The sequence below is a fragment of the Choloepus didactylus genome, chromosome 1, assembly GCF_015220235.1.
Source record: "Choloepus didactylus isolate mChoDid1 chromosome 1, mChoDid1.pri, whole genome shotgun sequence".
Classification (NCBI taxonomy): domain Eukaryota; kingdom Metazoa; phylum Chordata; class Mammalia; order Pilosa; family Megalonychidae; genus Choloepus; species Choloepus didactylus.
In genome coordinates, this window is record NC_051307.1 from 2,299,301 (window position 1) to 2,319,473 (window position 20,173).

The window sequence follows — 20,173 nt, forward strand, 5'->3', positions numbered from 1 at the left end:
GGGGACCCTCAGGAGAGGCTCCTGCCGTGCCGTGGACTTGGGGACCAGGGAGGGGGTAGAGTTCAGAGTGGAAAGTCCTGAGGGCCGAGGAGAGGGGAGAACAGGGTCTTGGAGACCCCCTCACGGAGGTGCCTGGAGGCCTGGGCCCCGACCCCCCCAATAGGGGGGCCTCCGAATCGAGGTGCTTTTGCGAGGACTGCAGATTTGCACAAGGAGGTGGTCGGCCTGGGGGGCCCGAGCCTGTGGCTGTGACCCCCCCACGGAGCCGGCCCCCCGGGACCCTCCGGGTGAAGCCTTGTCGCGGTGGTCGGCCCTGAAGATCAATCACAGGGTTTGGGTCAGGAGTTGGTTGACCTGAGCTGCACCCCTTTAAGGAGATGCAATATCCTATGGATCAGCTCCCTTCTCTTTTTATTTGGGGGCCACTTCCCACATTTATTTACATTTTAAGACTAGCTTTATTCTCAGAATCATATTCATACACCCAATTTCCTTTTTGTTGGTTTCACTTAAATTTAAATGCGTGGTTTGTTAAACAGAGACTGTAAAAAAGTATTTACCATGTCTGTTACATGTTGCACAGGAACAGCTTTTTAAAGAAATTCATTGGCACCCCCCCAACTTTTTAAATTATAAATACAGGTATCAAAATAATCCTGAACATATTTTTGATACTACTAGTAGTCAGCACCCAGAATGCTTTAAAAAATTAACGCAGTTTGCAACAATAATCACTGTATTTGCTACTTTAAGCAATTTAAACTGGAGCTCTTTCACTAAGCAAGTGGATAAATCATGCCATTCATGTTTTTCCCTCTTGAAATTAGTTTTCAGACACACATATCCTTCCACAGCAATCTCATGCTTCTTGCCATGCTTTCATCTTGTAAACCTGAACTCTATTTTGAGTACTTCGGGTGTATGCTTAAATGACAGTGCCTGAAATCAGAGAAAAAAGGATTGTGCTGCATTTTTCCTCCTATTAAATACATTCTTACAAATGTCCGGGTCATGTTTACCAGCTGGAATTCTTTTACGTAATGTGTGGGAATTCTGCATTGTGATACTTAATCAAGACATTGGCATGGGTAGAAGACTGTTGATTTCGGACAAATTTGAGACCCACTAAAATCCACTGTTGTGTGTTTGTCCTTCTGGTGGTTGTGGAAGCTTCATATTTTCTTTGGACATCAATAGATGTCTTAGCTCTTGAAGCACAACTTGAATGCTGTGCGGGTTTTGCCACTTCGCTAGCGCTGGTAGGCTCCCTGCAGCCGCCGTCCCATTGGAACTGTTTATCCCGTTCAAATTGATTTTTGTGGCAAATCTAACAGATGGAGAAGCTCCTGGGTACTTAGGTCCACAGTCTACTTCCAGCCTGTATGTTCTGTTTTTGTAGTTTGTCCTTGGTGGCCCAGCAATCGCGCCTGTGCTCCGTGTAAGGGTCATGTCTCCCCCGTCTTCAAGGCCACAGGCAACAGAACCGTCACCTGCTCCTCTCTGTCCTCCCTGAGGTTCTTCCAACAAGAGAAGTTACGGGGCGTTTGACCCCTGCGGAGACTGTCATCCTCTCCTGCAGCCCGGCACAGCCTCCCCCCTCTTCCTAACTTCCTCTGATTCTTCTAGGACACACCCAGATGCCACTGTTCTTGTATTTCATTCTGTAATCTGGAGTTCCTCCATTTTCATTCTTTCCATGGCAAAAGATCAAGCTCACGTATGAAGGTGGGTTTTATGTCTTAAGATTCCTCATATGTCTGGGAAATGTGTCAGTTTTGTCCTCGCCCTTGTATGATCGTTTGACCAGGTACGGAACTCTGTTTTTAAACCATCGTTTCCTCGTCACCGTGCCGACAGGCCCGCACTTCCCCGTGGCGCCCTGCATTGCTGACGAGAGGCCGATGCCGGCCGTTTATTGTCTCTGTCTAGTGTTTCTCCTTTTGTTTCGAGGTGTGGCTCTTTTTTTTTTTTTTTTTAAATATGATTGGAACTCACTGGGCTTTTCAATGTGTGGGTTAATTTCAGGGAAATGTTTTTGTATTTTTTTAAATGATTTCATTTAAATGACACTCTTATTTGATATCAGATCTTCTGGAATACTGTTCATATCCATTAATTTTTCTCTCAGTTTCCTTGAAGGTTATGCCTTGTTCTCTTTTCCGGGAGATTTTATTGATTTTATCTTTCAAACCACAGTTTTATCTTAGCCATTTCTATTCTATTTGGCCTCTAATTTATTTAGTTATTTCCACAATCATGTTTTTAATTTTCAAACATTACTATCTGATTATTTCTTTTTCATAGCACCTTGATTTTATCTTGTGATATGAACAACAAACATTCTTCACTATTGCTGATGATGTCTGCTTGAATTTTTAAATTTTCCACCATTTCTCCAACAATCTGTTTCATTGGACATCAGATAAGGGCTGCTCGTCAGGGTTAGTTTGCTTAATTCTTGGGCTTTGGGCTCCTACTTCTTTCTGCTCCAATTTATATGCAAATCCATTCCCATCTGTTTCTCCTTCTTATGAATTTATACAGGATTCTGCTATGCCCCCCACCCACTTCTTGCTTCTATACTGTCTTGATGTCATTTTTCTTATAATTTTTAAAATATCCTTTCAATGGCAACTATTTAAGGGTATGAAAGAACCGTGCTCTTAACTCACTCTTCCGAACTGAACAATTTTGTGGTGCTTTAGGGGAATAAGAAGGTTAACAACATCTCTAGTACTACATAATTTTCATGGTGCTTTGCTTTTTAAACAGTCACGGTCTGACCTCTTTTCAAAGTCAGCCACTGTTTGAGGTCCCTTGAAGCCCATTTTCACAGATGCACAAATGCTGAGAAAAGCTAGGTTGTCTGGGGAGGAGGGCAGTTGCTGATGGTGAACTTGGGTCTCCTGGTGGCACATGGCTCAGTATCATCACGTCCCTAGCACCTGACCTCGCGGGGAACTGGGCCCTGGCAACGCTGGTGTTTGGGGTGACAGGGAGGGACAGGGGTCTGAGGTATTTCATGCTTCCTGGGAGAAGCCCTAGTGCACATATCACAATTTCCTCTGCTGCGGTCGCAGTTGACTCGTCTGGGGGGGGGGAGGTGGCGGCCGGTTGCCAAATCCTAGGCTCTCAGGATTGCTTGGAGGGTACCGGCAGCGGGGGCTCTTTCCCGGAGGCAAGGGCGAGGCGGGGGACTGGGCCCGGACCCCGGCGTAGGCGTGCAAAGTATGGAGGGCGGCGAGAAAGGAACAGGCGGGACACGGTTCTTTTAGGGTGAAGAAGCCAAGAGAGTTTATTAGGGGAGAATACAAGCTTATATCGGGCGTTTAGAGGGCGGGGTAGCTGTAGAGGTTAAAGGCTTGGATTGGTTCTGAGAGGGCGCGGAGGTTGATTGAAAAGGGGCGAGAGTTGCTCCGGTAACGGTGTCTGGCAACAATGTATGCGCACTGGTGGTGATGGGAGTTGCACTGGCAACGGGGAGTGTCCGGGCAAGATAAGGGGGTGGGGAAAAGGCGGTTCCCTCCGGCAAGCCTCCCCTAACAGTGGTATTTTGGGTGAGGAAATGGGGCCTGCCTCCGGCCTCACTTTCCCAGGCCCGGGGGGCTGCGGAGGGCGCTGTCGCCCGTGCCCACCACCCTCCCCAGGGGCTGATCAGGTCCCCCAGCCCAGGCCCGCCAAGTTGAAGCACGTAATCAGTATCCCGCACTCTGCCCCCGAATCCTGCTGCCTGCACGGCTGTCTCAGTCCCAGCCTCATCCCACGGGCACCAGGATGCTTCCTCATGTCCTTTATTTGAGGCTCTGCGTCCACGCCCTTCTCGTGGCTCCCTTCTCCTGGGCCTCTGGCCGGCCCGTGGCTGTCCCCACCTTTCACCTTGTCACTGCTTCAGCCACACCTGTTCCTGGGATCCAAGTCCAAGCCCAGCCCTCACTGGAGGGCACCGCTTTGGGCTCCTGGAATGTTTGACTGGGCACTGGCAGGGCAGGTTCCGCAGAAGAGCAAGTGATTAAAAAGAACAGACATAAATCTCTGGGTGTCCGAGAGAGAGCCGACAGCCATGCCACCTCCAGGGCATGCACGCCTCATCTTCCTTTACAAAATGTGCCCTTTCCATTTCATTTTACTTTCTTAACCCTCGGCAAGGACGCTGAGGCCTGTGAGCCCGGCGCAGCCCCTGCCACCTCACCTGGGTGCCCCGCTTGGGAGGGGGGCCAGGAGGCAGGTGTCCCCACAGTGGTGCGTGGTTCTGCTCGCGTGCAGTGGGGGGTGGTGGGGGGAGTGAGCGAGGGGAGGAGACCTCCAAGGAAGGGTTGCGCTGTCCCCGTATGTCTACCCGGCAACTGGGTTGCATCCTCCGGCGTCTGCTTGCACACGTCCATTCACTCGGGCAGGCAACGGGTTGGATCTGGGCGCTTGGCGGAGCACGGTGGCTCTCCAAGTCTGAGCTCCAGGATGGAGGGTGGTGGGCAGAAGCCAGGTGGGCATTCGGAAGGGGCTCTGGGATACATGGGGGTCCCACAGAGCAGGGTCTGTGTCAGTGACATGAGCCCCACCTTGGGGCCCAGGGTCTCCCACCAGTGCAGGTGCACTCCTCGGAGGTCTCTGTCCAGTGAGGATGGAAGGGGACATGGCCAGGGGACTCCAGGAACCTGTCCCAGGAAGCAGGGTTTGGAGCTCTCACGCAGCGGTTGTCTCCAGTGGATCAGAGTCCAGGAACATGGATTCAGGAGCCAGCCAGAGACCCCACCCCCAGCTCCAGGGGAGGTGCCCAGGGCCTCCTTGGTCAGTCAGGCCTGTTAATCTCACCTCATTTGTACCCCTGCCCATGGCCTGAGGAATGGGCCTGAGCCAGCCCAAGGCCGGTGGCTCCCGGACCAAGGCGTCCGCCCGCTGCCCTGCATGGAGGTCCTCTCCCAGCGTCATGGTGGCTGTAGGGGAGCCGGAGCAAAGGCCGGAGTGTCCAGGCTGCTGGACGGTCACTGCAGACCATGGGCTGGGCTCCCTGGGGGCAACCAGCTGGGCGAGGCCGCTGGGTAGGGGCAGAGCCAGTGCTGGGGGTGAGTGTGGCTCAGAGACCCCTGGCCTCAGGCAGGGTTCTCTTTGTCCCAAGACCCCTGCCTTGGCTCCAGAGGCGGCCTCCCCGAAAAGGTCTTGGGGGCTTGGCTGGGCAGCTTTCCCGGGGACACGGGCTGGGATGGAGGTCCTGGGGGGTCTGTGGAAGGCAGGCTTGTGGCATTCGGAATGGCCAGCACCATGGTGTCCACAGACAGACAGAAGGCCAGGGTGGACAGAGGTGGTTTTATTAGGCTCAGAGGTGGCATCACTGCCCAGGCAAGACAGACCTGCAGAGTGCGGAGCCGCACCTGGGCAGCCTGCGTCAGGGGCCTGTGAGCACCCCAGGTCCCCGAGGTCAGGGACTGGGCAAGGAGGAGATGTCTCTGGAGGGGGAAGGACCCTGGATGGAATCAGGAGTGGTTAGCAGGAAGACGTCTGGGCTGGAGCGGGACGCGGCAGGCTGGGAGGGGGCACGCGGTCTGGCAGAGGAGGGACACGCAGGAGGCAGGCATGGAGCAGACAGGCTTGCAGCAGACAGGGGACGCGAGAAGCACAATTACAGGCCCGGGAGATCAGGAAGATCGCCGCAAGGTTTGGACTGGCGGGAGGGAGAAATATCCACCTGCAGCTGAACCGGTTCAATGCAGGAAACCAGGGGATGGGGCCAGGGAGGCCCGGGGGAGGGGCCAGGGAAGCCCGGGGAGGGGCCAGGGAAGCCTGCTCCTGCAATTCCCAACACTGACAGATTGAATAAAGAAGAGGATAAACGGTCCTCTCGGTGGAAGCATTTGATAAAATCGAACAGCTATTTCTGATAAAGAGTCTTAGCAATTTTTAAGTACTTTTCCATCTTCTTCTGCAAAACCTTACTTTATGGTGGCATGCTGAGGACCTGATCAAAGCCACAAGCCAGGAAATTGAACCGAGGTAGGAATTTCTATTATTTCCGGCTGATGTGATTGTCCCCCCAGGAGACCCAGTCACCCGCCGCCGTGGTGGTCCCGGGGTCCCGTGTCTGTGCTCCCTGGGGCTGGGGTGACCAGCGGGGCAAAGCAGCCCCCTCCCCACAAGCTGGGAAAAAGAAGTCCATCGAAAGCTGCCGCCGAGACGTAAAATGCCTTAGAGGAATGTTGATGGAGAAAGGGTGGGATGTGGGTGATTCCTAAACTTCCCAAGGAACCCACACAAGTTCTCCGAGACGGGGTCAGGTCACCTGAGGCGTTCCTGGTGGGAGCACGGGGCTGAGACCCTCCGCCTCAGGTCAGTGGTTGGCAATGCAGGGCCAATCCGACCCGAAGGGGATATTTTCCAAATATGAATTGAAAATGATGAACTGCTAGAAAATATTTGCAACAAACATAATAGAGGAAGGGTTGCTATGAAAACAAAGAGTCCTTACGACCCAGACAGGATGAGATACAGAAGAATCGAATACAAAATTCAAAGGAAAATTCAAATGGCCAATAAGCATATGAAAAGCTACTTGAGCTCCTTAATAATTGAAGTTTTGCAAATTGAAATGTAAATCTCCCACCGGTGAGGTCAGCCAAGATTTAAAATAGTGATAATACCCAGTGCTGCTGAGCTTGGGGCCTCACACTTAGAAATCCTCAGCAGATGCTTTTTTTGGTGTTGTGGCCAAATACACATAATATCAAATTTACCATTTTATCCATTTTAAAGGGTACAGTTCAGTGGCATTTAGAACATTCACAGTGTTCTGCAGCTATCACCACTATCTTGTGATGCCTTTTTATCATCCCGAAGAGAAACCATGTCTCACGGTCCGCCCCCCACCCCGTGTTGCAGTATATGTGGCTACTTCATTTCTGCTTGTGTCTAATGTTCCATCGCATGGCTGTACCGCCCTGTGTTCATCCGTTCATCAGTGGATGGGTTTAGGAGTTGTTTCCAGTGTGAATAGAGCTGCAGGAATGTTCCTGTACATGTTTTTGTTTGAACACCTGTTTTCAGTTCTTTTGGGTCTATACCTAAGGGTAGAATGGCTGGGACAAATGGTGAGTCTGTGTTTACCACTTTGAAGAACATCAAGCTATTTTCCACAGCAGCTGCACCGTTTTTATATCAGCATATCCCTGTTTTACATTTAAAGCAGTAACGAAGGAGCTAATTTCTCCACTTCCTTGCCAACACTTGTTATTTTGCATTTCATAAAAATATTTGCTATAGCCATCCTAGTGGGTGCAAAGTGCTACTCATTGTTGTTTTGATTTGCATTTCCCTAATGACCAATGATGTTGAGCATCTTTTCATGCACTTTGTTGGCTATTTATGTAACTTCTTTGGAGAAATGTCTACTTGAGGTATTTGCCCATATTTTAATTTGATTGCTTGTATTTTTGTAGTTCATTTGTAAGAGTTATTTTTATATTCTGGATACTACAACCTCTCAGACATATGACTTGCAAATATGTTCTCCCATTATATGAATTACCTTTTTGTTTTCTTGATAGTATCCTTTGATGCACAAATGTTTTTAATTTTAATGAAGTCCAATTTATGTTAATTTTCTTTTGTTGCTTGTGATTATGTTGTCATATCTAAAAAACTGTTGTCAAAATCTAATAAGGTCATGAAGATTTACCTCGGTTTTCTTCTAAGAGTTTTATAGTTTTAGCTCTTACATTTAGTTCTTTGATCTGTTTTGAGTTTTTTTTGCATATGGTGTGAGGTAAGAATCCAACTTCATCCTTTTGCATATGGATATCCAGTTGTCCTAGCACTTTTTTCACAGAGACTATTATTTACTCATTTAATGGTCTTGGCCCTTTTGTCAAAAATCAGTTGACCATCGACACATGGGTTTATTTCTAGACTCTCAATCCTATTCCACTGAGCTATATGTCTATCCTTATGACAGCCCCACACTGTTTTAATTAATATTGCTTTGTCATGTGTTGAAAATATGAAGTGTGAGGCCTACAACTTTGTTCTTCTTTTTTCGAGATTGTTTTGGCTATTCAAGGTCCTTTGCAATTCCATATGAATTTTAGGATCAATATGTCCATTTCTGCAAAAAAGGCCTTTGGGATTTTGATAGGGATTGCATTGATTCTGTAGATGGCTTTAGGGAATATTGCCATCTTGGAATATTAAGACTTCCAATTCATGAGCATGGTATGTCTTTCCATTTATTTAGGTCTTCTTTAATTTATTTCAGCAAAGTTTTGTAATTTTTGGTGTACAAGCATTTCACCTCCTTGGTTAAATTTATTCCTAGGTATTTTATTCTTTTCTTTGTTATTGTAAATGGAAATGTCTTAAGTTCCTTTTCAGATTTTTCATTACTACTCTGTAGAAATACAACTGATTTTTGTGTGTTGATCTGGAATTTCGCTATATATATGTTATCTGCAAATAGAGATAGTTTTACATCTTGCTTTCCAATTTGGATGCATCTTATTTCTTTTTTCTTGCTTATTCTCTGTCTAAACTTCCAGTACAGTGTGGATAGTAGTGGTGGAAGAAGGCACTCTTGTCTTATTCCCGGCCTTAGGGTGAAAGTGGGCAGTCTTCCAGTATCAAGTGTGATGTCAGCTGTGGGTTTTTCATAGATACCCTTTATCTTGTTGAGGAAGTTCCCTTCTATTCCTAATTTGTTGATTGTTTTTATCATGAAAGAGTGTTGGATTTTGTCAAATGTTTTTAATGTTTTTTTGAGATAATTGTGTGGTTTTCTGTCACTCCTATTAATGTGTTGCGTTATGTTGATTGTTTTTTACGTGTTGAATTACCCTTGCATTCCTTGGATAAATCCCACTTATTCATATTGTACAATCCTTTCAATATGCAGCAGGATTCAGTTTTCTAGGTTTTTTGTTGAGGCGATTTGCATCTATATTCATAAGGGATGTTGTTCTGCAATTTTTTTTTCCTTGATGTATTTGTCTGGCTTTGGTATCAGGCTAAAACTGGCCTCATGGAACGAGTTAGGAAGTGTTTCCTCCTCTTCTGTATTTTAGAAGAGTTTGAGAAGGATTGATGGCCATTCTTATTTCAATGTTGGGTAGAATTCAGCTGCAAAACAATATGGTTCTGGGTTATTCTTTGTTGGGAGATTTTTGATTACTGACTGAATCTCTTTTCTTACTAAGATCCATTCAGATTTTCAATTTCTTCTTGGGTTAACTTTACTTGTTTGGGTTTTTCTGGGAGTTTGTCTATTTCATCTAAGTTATCTAACTTGGCATAATTGCCCATGGTCTTCTCTTGTGATCCTTTTTATTTCTTTAAAGGCAGTAGTAATGTTTCCACTTCCATTTGAGAATTTAGTAATTTGTCTTCACTCTTTTTTTTTTTTCTTAGTCTAGTTAGGGGTTTGTCAGTTTTGTTGAACTTTTCAAATAACCAAATTTAGGTTTCTTTGAGCATCTCCATTGTTTTTCTATTCTCTAATCTCTGCTCTAATCTAATATCTTTCCTGCTGCTAGCTTTGGGTTTAGTTTGCTCTTTTTTTTTTTATAGTACTTTAACTTATAATTTAGGTTATTGATTTGAGATCTTTCTCTTTTTTTAATGTAGAGAATTATAGCTATACATTTCCTTTTGCACACTGATTTGCTGCATCTTTCACAGTTTTTGAATGTTGTGTTTTGTTTTCATTCATTTTAAAGTATTTTCGAAAATCCTATGTGATTTTTTTTTTCTTTGAACCATTCATTGTTTGAGTAAATTGTTTAATTTCCATGTATTTATGGATTTTTCCAGTGTTCCTTCTGTTACTGATTTCTGGTTTCCTTCCATTTTTGTTGAAAGAAGATATTTTGTATGATTTCAATCTTTTAAAATTTACTGAGACTTGCTTTGTGGCCTACTATATGGGCTACTTTGGAGAATGTTCCATGTGTACTTGAGAAGACTGTGTGTTCTGCTGTTGTTGGGTGGCATATGTTGTGTATATTTGTCGAGTCTCTTTGGTTTATAGGTTGTTCAAGACCTCTATTTATGGATTGAACTTTGTCTAGTTTTTCTATCCATTAAAGAAAGTGAGGTATTGAACTGTCCGTCTGTTTTTGTAGAACATCTATTTCTCCCTGCAATTCTGTCCATTTTTGCTTAATGTATTTTGAGGCTCTGTAGTTAGATTCATATATGTTTATAATCGTAATATCTTCTTGGTAGATTGATCATTTTATCAATGAATAATGTCTTTGTTTCTTATTAACAATTTTTTACTTAAAGACTATTTTATCTGTTTTGATAAAGCCATTTTAGCTCTCTTTTGCTTACTATTTTCATAAAATATCTTTTTCCATTCTTTCATTTTCAACCTCTTTGTGTCTTTGGATATAAAGTGAGTCTCTAGACAGTATACAGTTGGATCGTGTTTTGTCTTTAATCCATATTGCCAATCTATGTATTTTAATTGGAGAGTTTAACTTATTTACATTTAAAAGTAATTACTGATAAGGAAGGACTTCTGACAATTTGCTGTTTGTTTTCTATACATCTTATAGCTTTTTCTGATCCTCAATTCAGCCATTACTGCCTTCTGTTTTGTGTAATTATTTTTTGGTGGGGTGTGGGTGGGGGGTGGTGGTAATATACCATTTGGACTCTCTTCACATTTCCTTTTCTGCATATTTTTAAGTAAATTTCTTAGTGGTTACCATGAGGATGCATTTACTCTCTTAAATTTATAACAACCTAGTTTGAATTAATGCCAATTTGCTTCAATAGTATAAAAAACCTCTGCTTCTCTACAGCTTTATCTCTCACTCTATTTGTTGTTATTGTCACAAATTGTATCTTTATGCATCATGTTCCCATTCACATGGATTTATAATCACAGTTTTATGCATTTGTCTTTAAAATCATGTAGAAAACAAAAAAGGAGTTACAAACTAAAAGTACAATAATACTGATTTTATATTTAACTATGTAGTTACCTCTGCTGGTTTTCTTCAGTTTTTCACATGGCTCCAAGTTACTACCTGGTGTCCTTTCATTTCCTCCTGGGGCCTCCCTATAGCATACTCTGTATGGCAGGTCTACTAGTGACAAGCTCCCTAAACTTTTGTATGTCTGGAAATATCTGCTTTTTAAAGGATAGTTTTGCTGGATATAGAATTCTTGGTTGACTGTTTTATTTTTTAAAGCACTTTAAATGTCATCCTACTGCCTTTTGGGCTTCATTGTTTCTTATGAGAAACCTGCTGCTAATCTATTGAGGAGCCCTGGTATGTGAAGAGTCACTTCTCTTGCTGCTTTCAAGATTCTCCCTCTCTTTCAGCAGTTTGGTTATGCTGTGTCCCGGTGTGGCTCTCTTTGCATTTTTCCTGCTTGGGGTTCATTGGGCGTCTTGGATGTGAGGTTCACGTCTTTCACCAAATTTGAAAAGTTTTCAGCCATTCTCTCTTCAAATATCCTTTATACCCCTTCCCCTCCCTTCTCCTCTGAGACACCCATTGTGCATGTGTGCTGTGCTTGGTGGTGACTTGCAGTCTCAGGTCTGTTCGTGTCTCTTCGTTCTTTTCTTTATTTCATTTTTTCCTCAGACTGGAAAATTTCGCCCGGTCTGTCTTCAAGTTCATTGAATCTTTCTTTGGCCTGCTCAAATATGCTATTGAGCCCATCTAGTGAATTTTTATTTGCAGTTATTGAACTTTTCATCTCCACAATTTCTACTTGCTTCCTCTATATTATTTCTATCCCTTTATTGATGTTGTTTATTTAGTGGGACATAATTACCCTAGTTTCCTTTAGCTCTTTGAGCATATTTAAGACAATTGATTAAAGTCTTTGTCATTTAGGTTCAAGATCTGAGCCTCTTCAGGGACGGTTTCTATTTTTTTTTCTCTTAATGGGCCATACTTCCTCATTTCTTTGCATGCATGTAATTTTATATTGAAAATTGGACTTTTAAAACAGTATGTTGTGATAATTCTTGAATGGAGATTCTTCCCCTTCCCCAGGGTTTGTTGTTGCTGCTTATTATGGGTTGTAGTTCCTTGTTTAGTGGATCTTTCTAAACTATTTTACAAAGACTGTATTCTTTGTTGTGTATGGTCACTGAAGTCTTTGTTACTTTGGCTTAGTGGTCAGCTAGTGACTTGACAGAGATTTCCTTAAACATCTGCAGCCCCACCCAAAAAATCTCCATCTTTGCAGGTAGAGTGGGGCTCTTCTGTGTGGGCCCCAGGTGTTGTCCTTGTGGATTTGACATTGAAAAAATCTTCTGAAATATCACAGGACCAGGGGGTGGCGGACAGCCAAACCCACAGCATGAAGGGGGCAGGAGTTTTCCAGGTGTCATGGGGAAGAAGCCCCCAGAGTTCTCCAAAATCTGGAGATGTAAAGAAGATTTGAGGGACCAACCCCCCAGAGGCCTGGATCAGGCCTCACTCCTGCCCCTTTCTCCAAATCCAGGTGTGCCCAAGTCAGCACAGAAAGCCAATGAGAAGCAGAGGTGATTTTATTCATGCTCAGGACAAGCAAAACTGACCTGAAGTTGTGAACTGACCAGATGGACAGATGGGGGAGATAGATGGAGGAAATGCAGCCAGAAGGTTTGCAGCAGACAGACAACAGTTCTGCTGGCAGGGAAGGATGTGCAGCAAGCAGGCTGGCAGTTCACTGGAACACAGACAAGGGTCAGGCAGGGGGCTGGGATGCAGAAGGTGGACTGGCAGCAGGTGGGGGCACAGCAGGTAGACTGGCAGCAGGTAGGGATGCAGCAGGTAGACTTGCAGCAGGTCGGGGTGTAATAGGAGGACTGGCAGCAGGTGGAGACAAAGCAGGTGGGAGAGCAGCAGGTGGGGATACAGCAGGTGGAGGTCTGTGCCAGGTCTGAAGCACACACAGACCAGCTGGGGAACCTGTGCCTATTAGATTCACCAAGCAAGTCATCAGCATGAACCAGGCGGGAGGAGGAGAGAGAAGCTGGTGCTGGAACCAGAAGCCTGGGTCAGGGTGAACTGAGCAGCAGGGAGGGTCTGGAATAAACTGACCATGGGCCTGACTGAGAGCGGTCAGGGAAGAGCCGGGCAGATCACAAGTCACCTGCCTACAGAGGTAGTGGGAGCCCGGCTGGCCCTGGGGGTGGAGGGACACATGCCTGGTCAGCAGCAGGACGTCCGGGCCAGGGAGGGGCCACAGCAGGCCAGGTGGGGACATGCAGACCGGCAGAGGAGGGACACGTAGGAGGCCGGGCGGCAGCAGCTGTGCTGGCAGGAGGAGGTGGGGGCACAGCTGGAGGAGGTGGGGACACAGCAGGCAGGCTTGCACACGGGGCGGCAGAGGAGGGACACACAGGAGGAGGGTGTGCAGCACACAGGCTTGCAGCAGATGGGCACACAGCAGGACGTGCAGGGGGAGGACGTGCAGCAAGCAGGCTGGCAGCTAGACTGTTGGCAGCAGGAAGTGTCCTGGCAGGGGGAAACCCCACAGCAGATGGGCACAGAGCAGACGGGCTTGCAGCAGACAGGCACACAGCAGGATGTGCAGGGGGATGATGTGCAGCAAGCAGGCTGGCAGCTAGACTGCTGGCTGCAGGGCTCACAGGAGCTGGTGCAGACTGATCGGCAGGGGCTTGGCCCACAGCTCACTGGGGTGCAGATGAGGGTCAGGCAGGGGGCTGGGGTGCAACAGGTGGGGGCGCAGCAGGTGGGGACAGAGCAGGTGGGGACACAGCAGGTGGGGGCACAGCAGGGGGGCTCGCAGCAGCTCTCTTGGCAGTCATCTACCCGCCAGGAGGGGTCAGTGCAGGTGCTGGGCAGGCAGACCCGGCTGCCACAGCTCCCGTTGCTGGAGCAGACGGACACAGTGGACGCAGCAATAACACAGGTCCTGGAGCAGCAGGTGTCAGCCATGGTGGGGTTTGGGGGCTGGGGGTGGGGAGCTGAGAGGAGTGTGTGAGTGTGTGTGTGAGTGTGTGTGTGAGGTGCTCTGGTCCCCGAGGCTTTTATACCCCTCCCTGGTGTGTTTTGCTAGTGGAGGCGCCACGGGCCTTCCCTTTCCTTGTTCCTGCCCGGAGCGTGCTCAGAGCACCCTGATTTGTTTGGGGCTGTGAGGTGTGCCTGCCGCAGGCCTGGGGCTCTCTGGGCGTGGCCGGGTGCCCGTTGGTTGCACCTTGCAAGCAAACTCTGGGGCCCTGGGGTCTGTCGGCCGAGCTGTGGGCTGGGTGGGTCCTGGGTTGGATGCATCTGGATCGTCTCGGCCTCTCGATGTCTCTTCGGTTGTTTATCTTTGGGGAGAGTCTTGGTTTGGGGGTGCTAGCACCAGCACATGACCCGGACGCTTTAACTGCGTCTCGCTGGCTGCTCCCTCTCCAAGCGGGCAGAGCGCCCACTGCTCCTCCCGACGCCGCTTCCCTCCTGGGACGGGGTCCCCAGCTCCCCTCTGCCCCTCCCGTCGCTAACATGCAGGCCCTGCTGCTCCCTGCGGTTTCCACTTCAGTTACTGTAGCTGGTTTCCTGTGCGGAGCAAGAGGCCGTGGCACACAGTTTCTCCTCCCCCCTCCCCAGGCACTGAGACCCCAATGTTTGGATAAACTGGGATTCAGAATTGTATTATTTCCACCGAGTGGACATGGTTCACAGCCTGCTTTCTGTGGTGGAGCCATATTTAATTAACTTCCTCGTGCACTTCTTGTTTTTGTTTATCTTTCTGTCTTGGCGTTCACAACCACTTCTTTTGTTTGTTTGCTTGTTTGTCTGTGTGCCTGTCACTAAATCATCCCCAAGCTCTCCGACTAATTGGTCCCCAAGCTCCACTCCAGAGGGTCAAGTGTATTAGTTATCTGTTGGCTTCATTTATTTTTGGAAACCTCTCAAGGGCCCTCTTTCCTGAGCCATCTGTGTGGTCCTCCCCTTGCACTGGTGGCAGTTGTCTTCCTGGCTCTCCCTTCCCTACCATCTTTGAATTTTTCTTCATCTTTTGCCTCGTTTCCTGAATGTTTTTTCTTCTTTCTGGGCTTATACCCTTATTTTGGTGGAGCACATCCTCCAGTAGCTTTCTGAGAATGGGTACCTGAAAGATAAATTTTTGAGACGTAGTATGACTAAAAACACCTCATTTTGCTCTTTTACTTTAGCAACAGTTTAGCTGTGTGTAGTCTTCTGGGTTGGAAAGATTTTCCCTGAGTATTTTGTGGAAGGTGCAGAACATTTCCAGAATCCTGACCTTTCCCCTGGGCTGCTCCTCAGTCCTCCCTTCTCCTCTGAGAAGAGGCACCTCTGCTGCCTTCTCTCCCCTGTGCTGTGTCCTCTTTTCCTTCTGGCTCCTCATGGTCAGCACGCTATCCCTGGGGAGCACCAGAGTGAGAGAAACGGCGTCAGTGGTCCATCCTTTTTATCACCCTGTCACAGACCAGCGTGTGACTCTCCCCCAGCTCGGCTCTCTCTACCGTGCTCCCTCCTAATGATGGCAACGTGGGTGGTTTCCAGCTTTGGGATAATGTTAAACATGTGGCTGTAACCCCCTTGTGCATTTTGGAGCGTGGCTGTATTTACTCATTTCTCTTCAGTGCACACCCCAAAATGGAATCGCTGCATCATGTGATGGGGGCGTGTTTAGTTTAGTGGTTTCTCTGAAAATTTACATTCCCACTGGTCATTTCAGTGAATTCCAGGTGCACTATATCCTTGACAGCATGTGATATTGTCAATCTGTCTTTTGAAACTTTATCCACCATTGTATTAATTTGCAATCCTGGATACCCCCAATTTGCAAAGACCGGTCAAAGCAAATCAATAACCATTTGGATATTGTTTTTAGTAAGGTGTAATTTGCTAATTTCTTTTACAAATAGGTTTATTTTTATTTCTCATTAACTTGTAGATATTATATATTCTGGATATGAGTCTTTTCTTGGACATATGCAATTGTGTGCTGATAAATGTTGAAAAGTAAACAAAAACTCTGGGATTTGAAGCATCTGCTGGTTTCCATGTGTAACTATTCTCCCACAAGAGCAGAATTTAAGCTGTGAAGCCTGGGAAGGGAGTGCCCGATCAGTTCTCCCTGCGGGGCCAGCAGCTCCAGCACTCCAGGGCACGTGTATATCACGAGGAACCCGTCCGAGTCTGGGGCTTGGCTTGTCCTTCTCTCAATGGTGACATTAAAAAAAAATCAATGTTATTAAGGTGTGATTTACAGGTATCAGTGAAGGTAATCCAGGCCAGTTACAGAAACCAGCAGGAACCAAAATCTTGGCCCCTGAAGCCTGTAAAGCCTTGTCTGCTCTGGGTGTCCCCGTCCAGGGCAGGGGCCGTCCTCTGCTCGTGGACCCCCTTCCGGCACACCCGGGCTCCAGGGACCCAGCAGCAGGGAGAGAGCAGGCGGCCGCACGCGGCCCTCACATGCCGTGGGTGGGGGTGGCAGACCTCACTCCGTGCTCCTTCGGTTGTCGGGGACGCGTCCTGTGGCCCTGGCTGCGCGTGGTACCATCACCCGGGCGCCTCCACCGTGGCACCTCGCAGTTTCCGCTCCCAGAATGGCTCGGCCACAACCTTGTCTGTGGAGTAGTGTTTTGTTCACAATTCTTCTGTCTCGCTGCATTCAATTGTTCAGTATTTTCTTTACGATTCCTGCTCTTGGAATTCGTATAAGAATCCTTCATTTCGCCAAGAGCATTACGACGCCTGTGGAGAAGGGAGGAGGGGGAGTGTGGACGAAGGTGTCATTGTCCCTGGTGATGGGGTAAATTCAGGCCACCGTCAGACTCTGCGAAGGGGCAGACAACGGCTCCACACCGGCCTTGCCCCACCTGCCATGTGGGTGCAACTCCTGCACCTGCTTCTTGTCTCGGCCAGGTGTGTGTGGAGACCACCTGGGCATCTCCCCCACACACGCTGCCCCCAGATGCCACCCAGCAGGAACACCGCAGAACCCCACGAGGGCTCCCACGGACGGTCAGGTCCGGGACACTCGGGGTCCCCGCTCCAGGGGAGGAGCCAGTTCTGACTCACAGGGTGGAGGGCTCAGGCTTCTCCGAGGGAGGCGCCTCCTCTGTGTCTGTGAAGAAGGGCCCCCTTGGGCACCATGTGGACAGGACAGTGGGCCTTTCTGTCACCTCCCACGTGCAGGAGTTGGGGGCATTTGGGGAGCTGCCCAGGGTCCCCCACGATGGGGGTTGTCAGATGGGAGTCTTTGATTGTAAACAACAAAAATGAATTCCAGCAAAATTCATCAGAAGAGGAGTTTATTGTTAGGGCATAGCGCGGCTCACCAAGTCGAGGGGAAAACCAGAGGAAGCGAGGCAGGCCTGGGCACGGGGGCCGGGGCACAGCCGGGTCCAGCGGCAGAAGCTACGTGGGGGCCTGAGAGGTGCAGGGGGGAAGCCGGGGCTGATCGTTTCCCTCCCTTGCGTCATTGCACACAGGGTCCAAGGCCTGGGCGGGCCCCACTGGCTCTGCTGGGGTCACTGCCCACCCTGAGGCTGGGAGGGCAGGGCACGTCAATTAGGGGAAAGTCAGGACTCAGATAAATGGGTGAGGGGTCCAGAGAAGCAGGAGTGCACAGTGGGTGGCCAGGTGAGCCCCAGTGCTGCTGCAGGGGCACGGGGAGGGGTGGGACAGGTGTCTGGGCAGTTGGTGCAGAATCTAGATGGGCAGCGAGAACTCAAGTGTTAGGGGAGCTCGGGAAGATGGTCAGCAGCTGGACTTCTTGGCTGAGGCAGGGCCGCAGCAGGCCAGGCGGGGGCACGCGGGCCGGCAGAGGAGGGACACGCAGGAGGCCGGGCGGCAGCAGCTGGGCTGGCAGGAGGAGGTGGGGGCACAGCAGGAGGAGGGGGGCACGCAGCAGGCAGGCTTGCACACGGGGCGGCAGAGGAGGGACACGCAGGAGGAGGGTCTGCAGCAGACGGGCTTGCAGCAGACGGGCACACAGCAGGATGTGCAGGGGGAGGATGTGCAGCAAGCAGGCTGGCAGCTAGACTGCTGGCAGCAGGAAGTGTCCTGGCAGGAGGAATCCCCACAGCAGGTGGGCACAGAGCAGATAGGCTTGCAGCAGACGGGCACACAGCAGGACGTGCAGGGGGAGGATGTGCAGCAAGCAGGCTGGCAGCTAGATTGCTGGCAGCAGGAAGTGTCCTGGCAGGGGGAGACCCCACAGCAGATGGGCACAGAGCAGACAGGCTTGCAGCAGACGGGCACACAGCAGGATGTGCAGGAGGAGGATGTGCAGCAAGCAGGCTGGCAGCTAGACTGCTGGCAGTGAGACTCACAAGAGCTGGTGCAGACTGATTGGCAGGGGCTGGGCCCACAGCTCACTGGGGTGCAGATGAGGGTCAGGCAGGGGGCTGGGGCACAGCAGGTGGGGGCACAGCAGGTAGGAGCACAGCGGGATGGGGCGCAGCAGCTGGGTGTGCAGCAAGTGGGGACACAGCAGGAGGAGTTACAGCAGGTGCGGGCACAGCAGCTGGGGGCACAGCAGGGGGGCTCACAGCAGCTCTCTGGGCAGTCGTCCACCTGCCAGGAGGGGTCCAGGCAGGAGTCGCAGGAACCGGGCAGGCAGACCCGGCTGCTGTAGCTCACGTCGCTGGAGCAGACAGACATGGTGGTGGAGGTGGCTGGGCGGAGAATGTGAGCTGTGAGGAGGTGAGGAGTGAGTGGGTGCCTGTGTGAGGTCCTCTGCGACGTCCGGGCTTTTATACCCCATCCTAGCTTGTGTTGTCCTGACGGAGGCAACATGAGACCCTTCCTTGTTGATGTTTGGTGCCTGAAGAACTCTCACTGGTGCCACCACAGTGTTTAGTTTCCATGTGATGTTGTTCAGCCCGTAAAACTCCAGCTTGTGTGTGGGCCTCTGATGACGCACCCTGACCTGTGTTTGGCTCTGGAACACAAAATCGAGATGGAGTGGGTGTGTGGCTGCAAACAGGGTATCTCTGATGTCAGGGTGGGCTGGGCTGGCTGCACGGGAAATCCATCACCCTCATCCCAGCCATCCCTGCTCACAAGCGGGAAGGGCCCTGTGCACGGCTCCTGGGGCTCGGGGTGTGTCTGGGCTGCCGGCGAACGAGAATGAGAGCAGGGGCATGTGGGAGTAAGGCTGGCCGCAGCTCACCAGCCCTCTCCATGTGGTGAGCAGACCCCAAGAGGGTGTGAGAGCAGGTGGCAGACACCTGGGGCCGGTGGCCAGGGACCACGTTTCCCCGTGGGGACAGTGAGGGTCCCCGCTGTGCAGTACTCACACCATAGGTGGCCCCTGGCCACCATCTTCCCCTCTCCACTTGCATTTGCCCCGATGCTCGAAGGCAGCATCGCAAACAGAGCCCACGTCTCCTCTCCCCCACAACGAACACAGCTTCCCGCAAGTCAATAAGAGACAAAACCCAGCCATCGTTGCTTTGTCTTTCCTGTGTACGTTCTTTATTGTCAATCGAACAATTCCTCGGGTCACCCAAGCTAGAGCCTGAGAGTCACCAGAGCATCCCCATTTCCCCCACAAATAATGTCCGATTGGCCCACAGGTGCTTTTGGCCATGTTGGTCAGATAAACAGTTTTCAAATCCCATCTGTCCCTTGACGCCCCAAGAGTGGGTTCATTCACCACAGCGAGCCCCCTTGCTGGGCCGGGCACCCAGCGCCCGGGAGCGGAGGACAGGGAGTGGCCCGAGGTGGCTGCTGTGTGCTCAGCTGCTGGCGGTGGAGGGCGGGGTCCAGCCGCGGGGACCAGGGGGGCGGCACCTGCAGCCGGGGGTCCGTGGGGACCAGGGGGGCGGTACCTGCAGCCGGGCGGCCAGGAGAGGCTCGGAGCCACAGCCCTCTCCCTTCCCTGGCTGCTGTTTGTCTAGGGCTCTCAGCCCAGGCTTCTCAGCTCCCAGGGAATATACAAAAGGACACCAGCTTCAGGATTCTAGGAATTTAATTAAACTGTGGGCAGCATTTCCTTTCTTTTTGTTTTGAATTATAAAAGTAGTTTAGAGTCAAGCCTGGTCTGTGCTCAGCTCCTGTCCGTCTGGAGGTACAGGAGCCAAGGATGTGACTGGAAGCAAATTAGAATAAAAAATAATGGATATCTGCTTCCATCTGTGAGGACAAAGCTTGTGTTGCACAGATACCTCTGCAGAGAACAGCTTGAAAAGAAAGCTGGATAAAACACAAAAATCACTGTCTGAAGGTGTTAGAGAGCTACTGATGGAACTAAGAAT

At 49.6% G+C, this 20,173-nt stretch overlaps 2 protein-coding genes across 3 annotated transcripts in view; one reads left to right on the forward strand and one right to left on the reverse strand.

Annotated features, from left to right (window-relative positions):
• Nucleotides 1–20,173, forward strand: part of TSPEAR (thrombospondin type laminin G domain and EAR repeats) — a 319,882-nt gene that overhangs the window by 190,070 nt on the left and 109,639 nt on the right. The window lies entirely within an intron of this gene.
• Nucleotides 17,670–18,575, reverse strand: LOC119529744 (keratin-associated protein 10-12-like). Of its 2 annotated transcripts, none has more exons than XM_037830425.1 (2): nt 18,440–18,575; nt 17,670–18,319 (listed from the first exon to the last, which is right to left on the reverse strand). In XM_037830425.1, exons 1-2 carry the CDS (start codon nt 18,573–18,575, stop codon nt 17,670–17,672), a joined length of 786 nt encoding a protein of 261 aa, XP_037686353.1. The 2 variants fall into 2 exon arrangements, with proteins under 2 accessions (XP_037686353.1, XP_037686344.1); XM_037830416.1 differs by having other exon boundaries at nt 17,670–18,333; nt 18,439–18,575.

Coding starts and splice junctions, on each gene's coding strand:
- LOC119529744 (XM_037830416.1), bottom strand. CDS start 18,575: ATGTCTGTCTGCTCCAGCGACGTGAGCTACAGCAGCCGGGTCTGCCTG. Junction 18,334..18,438: donor CCCCCCTGCTGTGCCCCCAG/CTGCTGTGCCCG, acceptor CTGTGCCCCCAC/CTGCTGTGCCCCAGCCCCCT.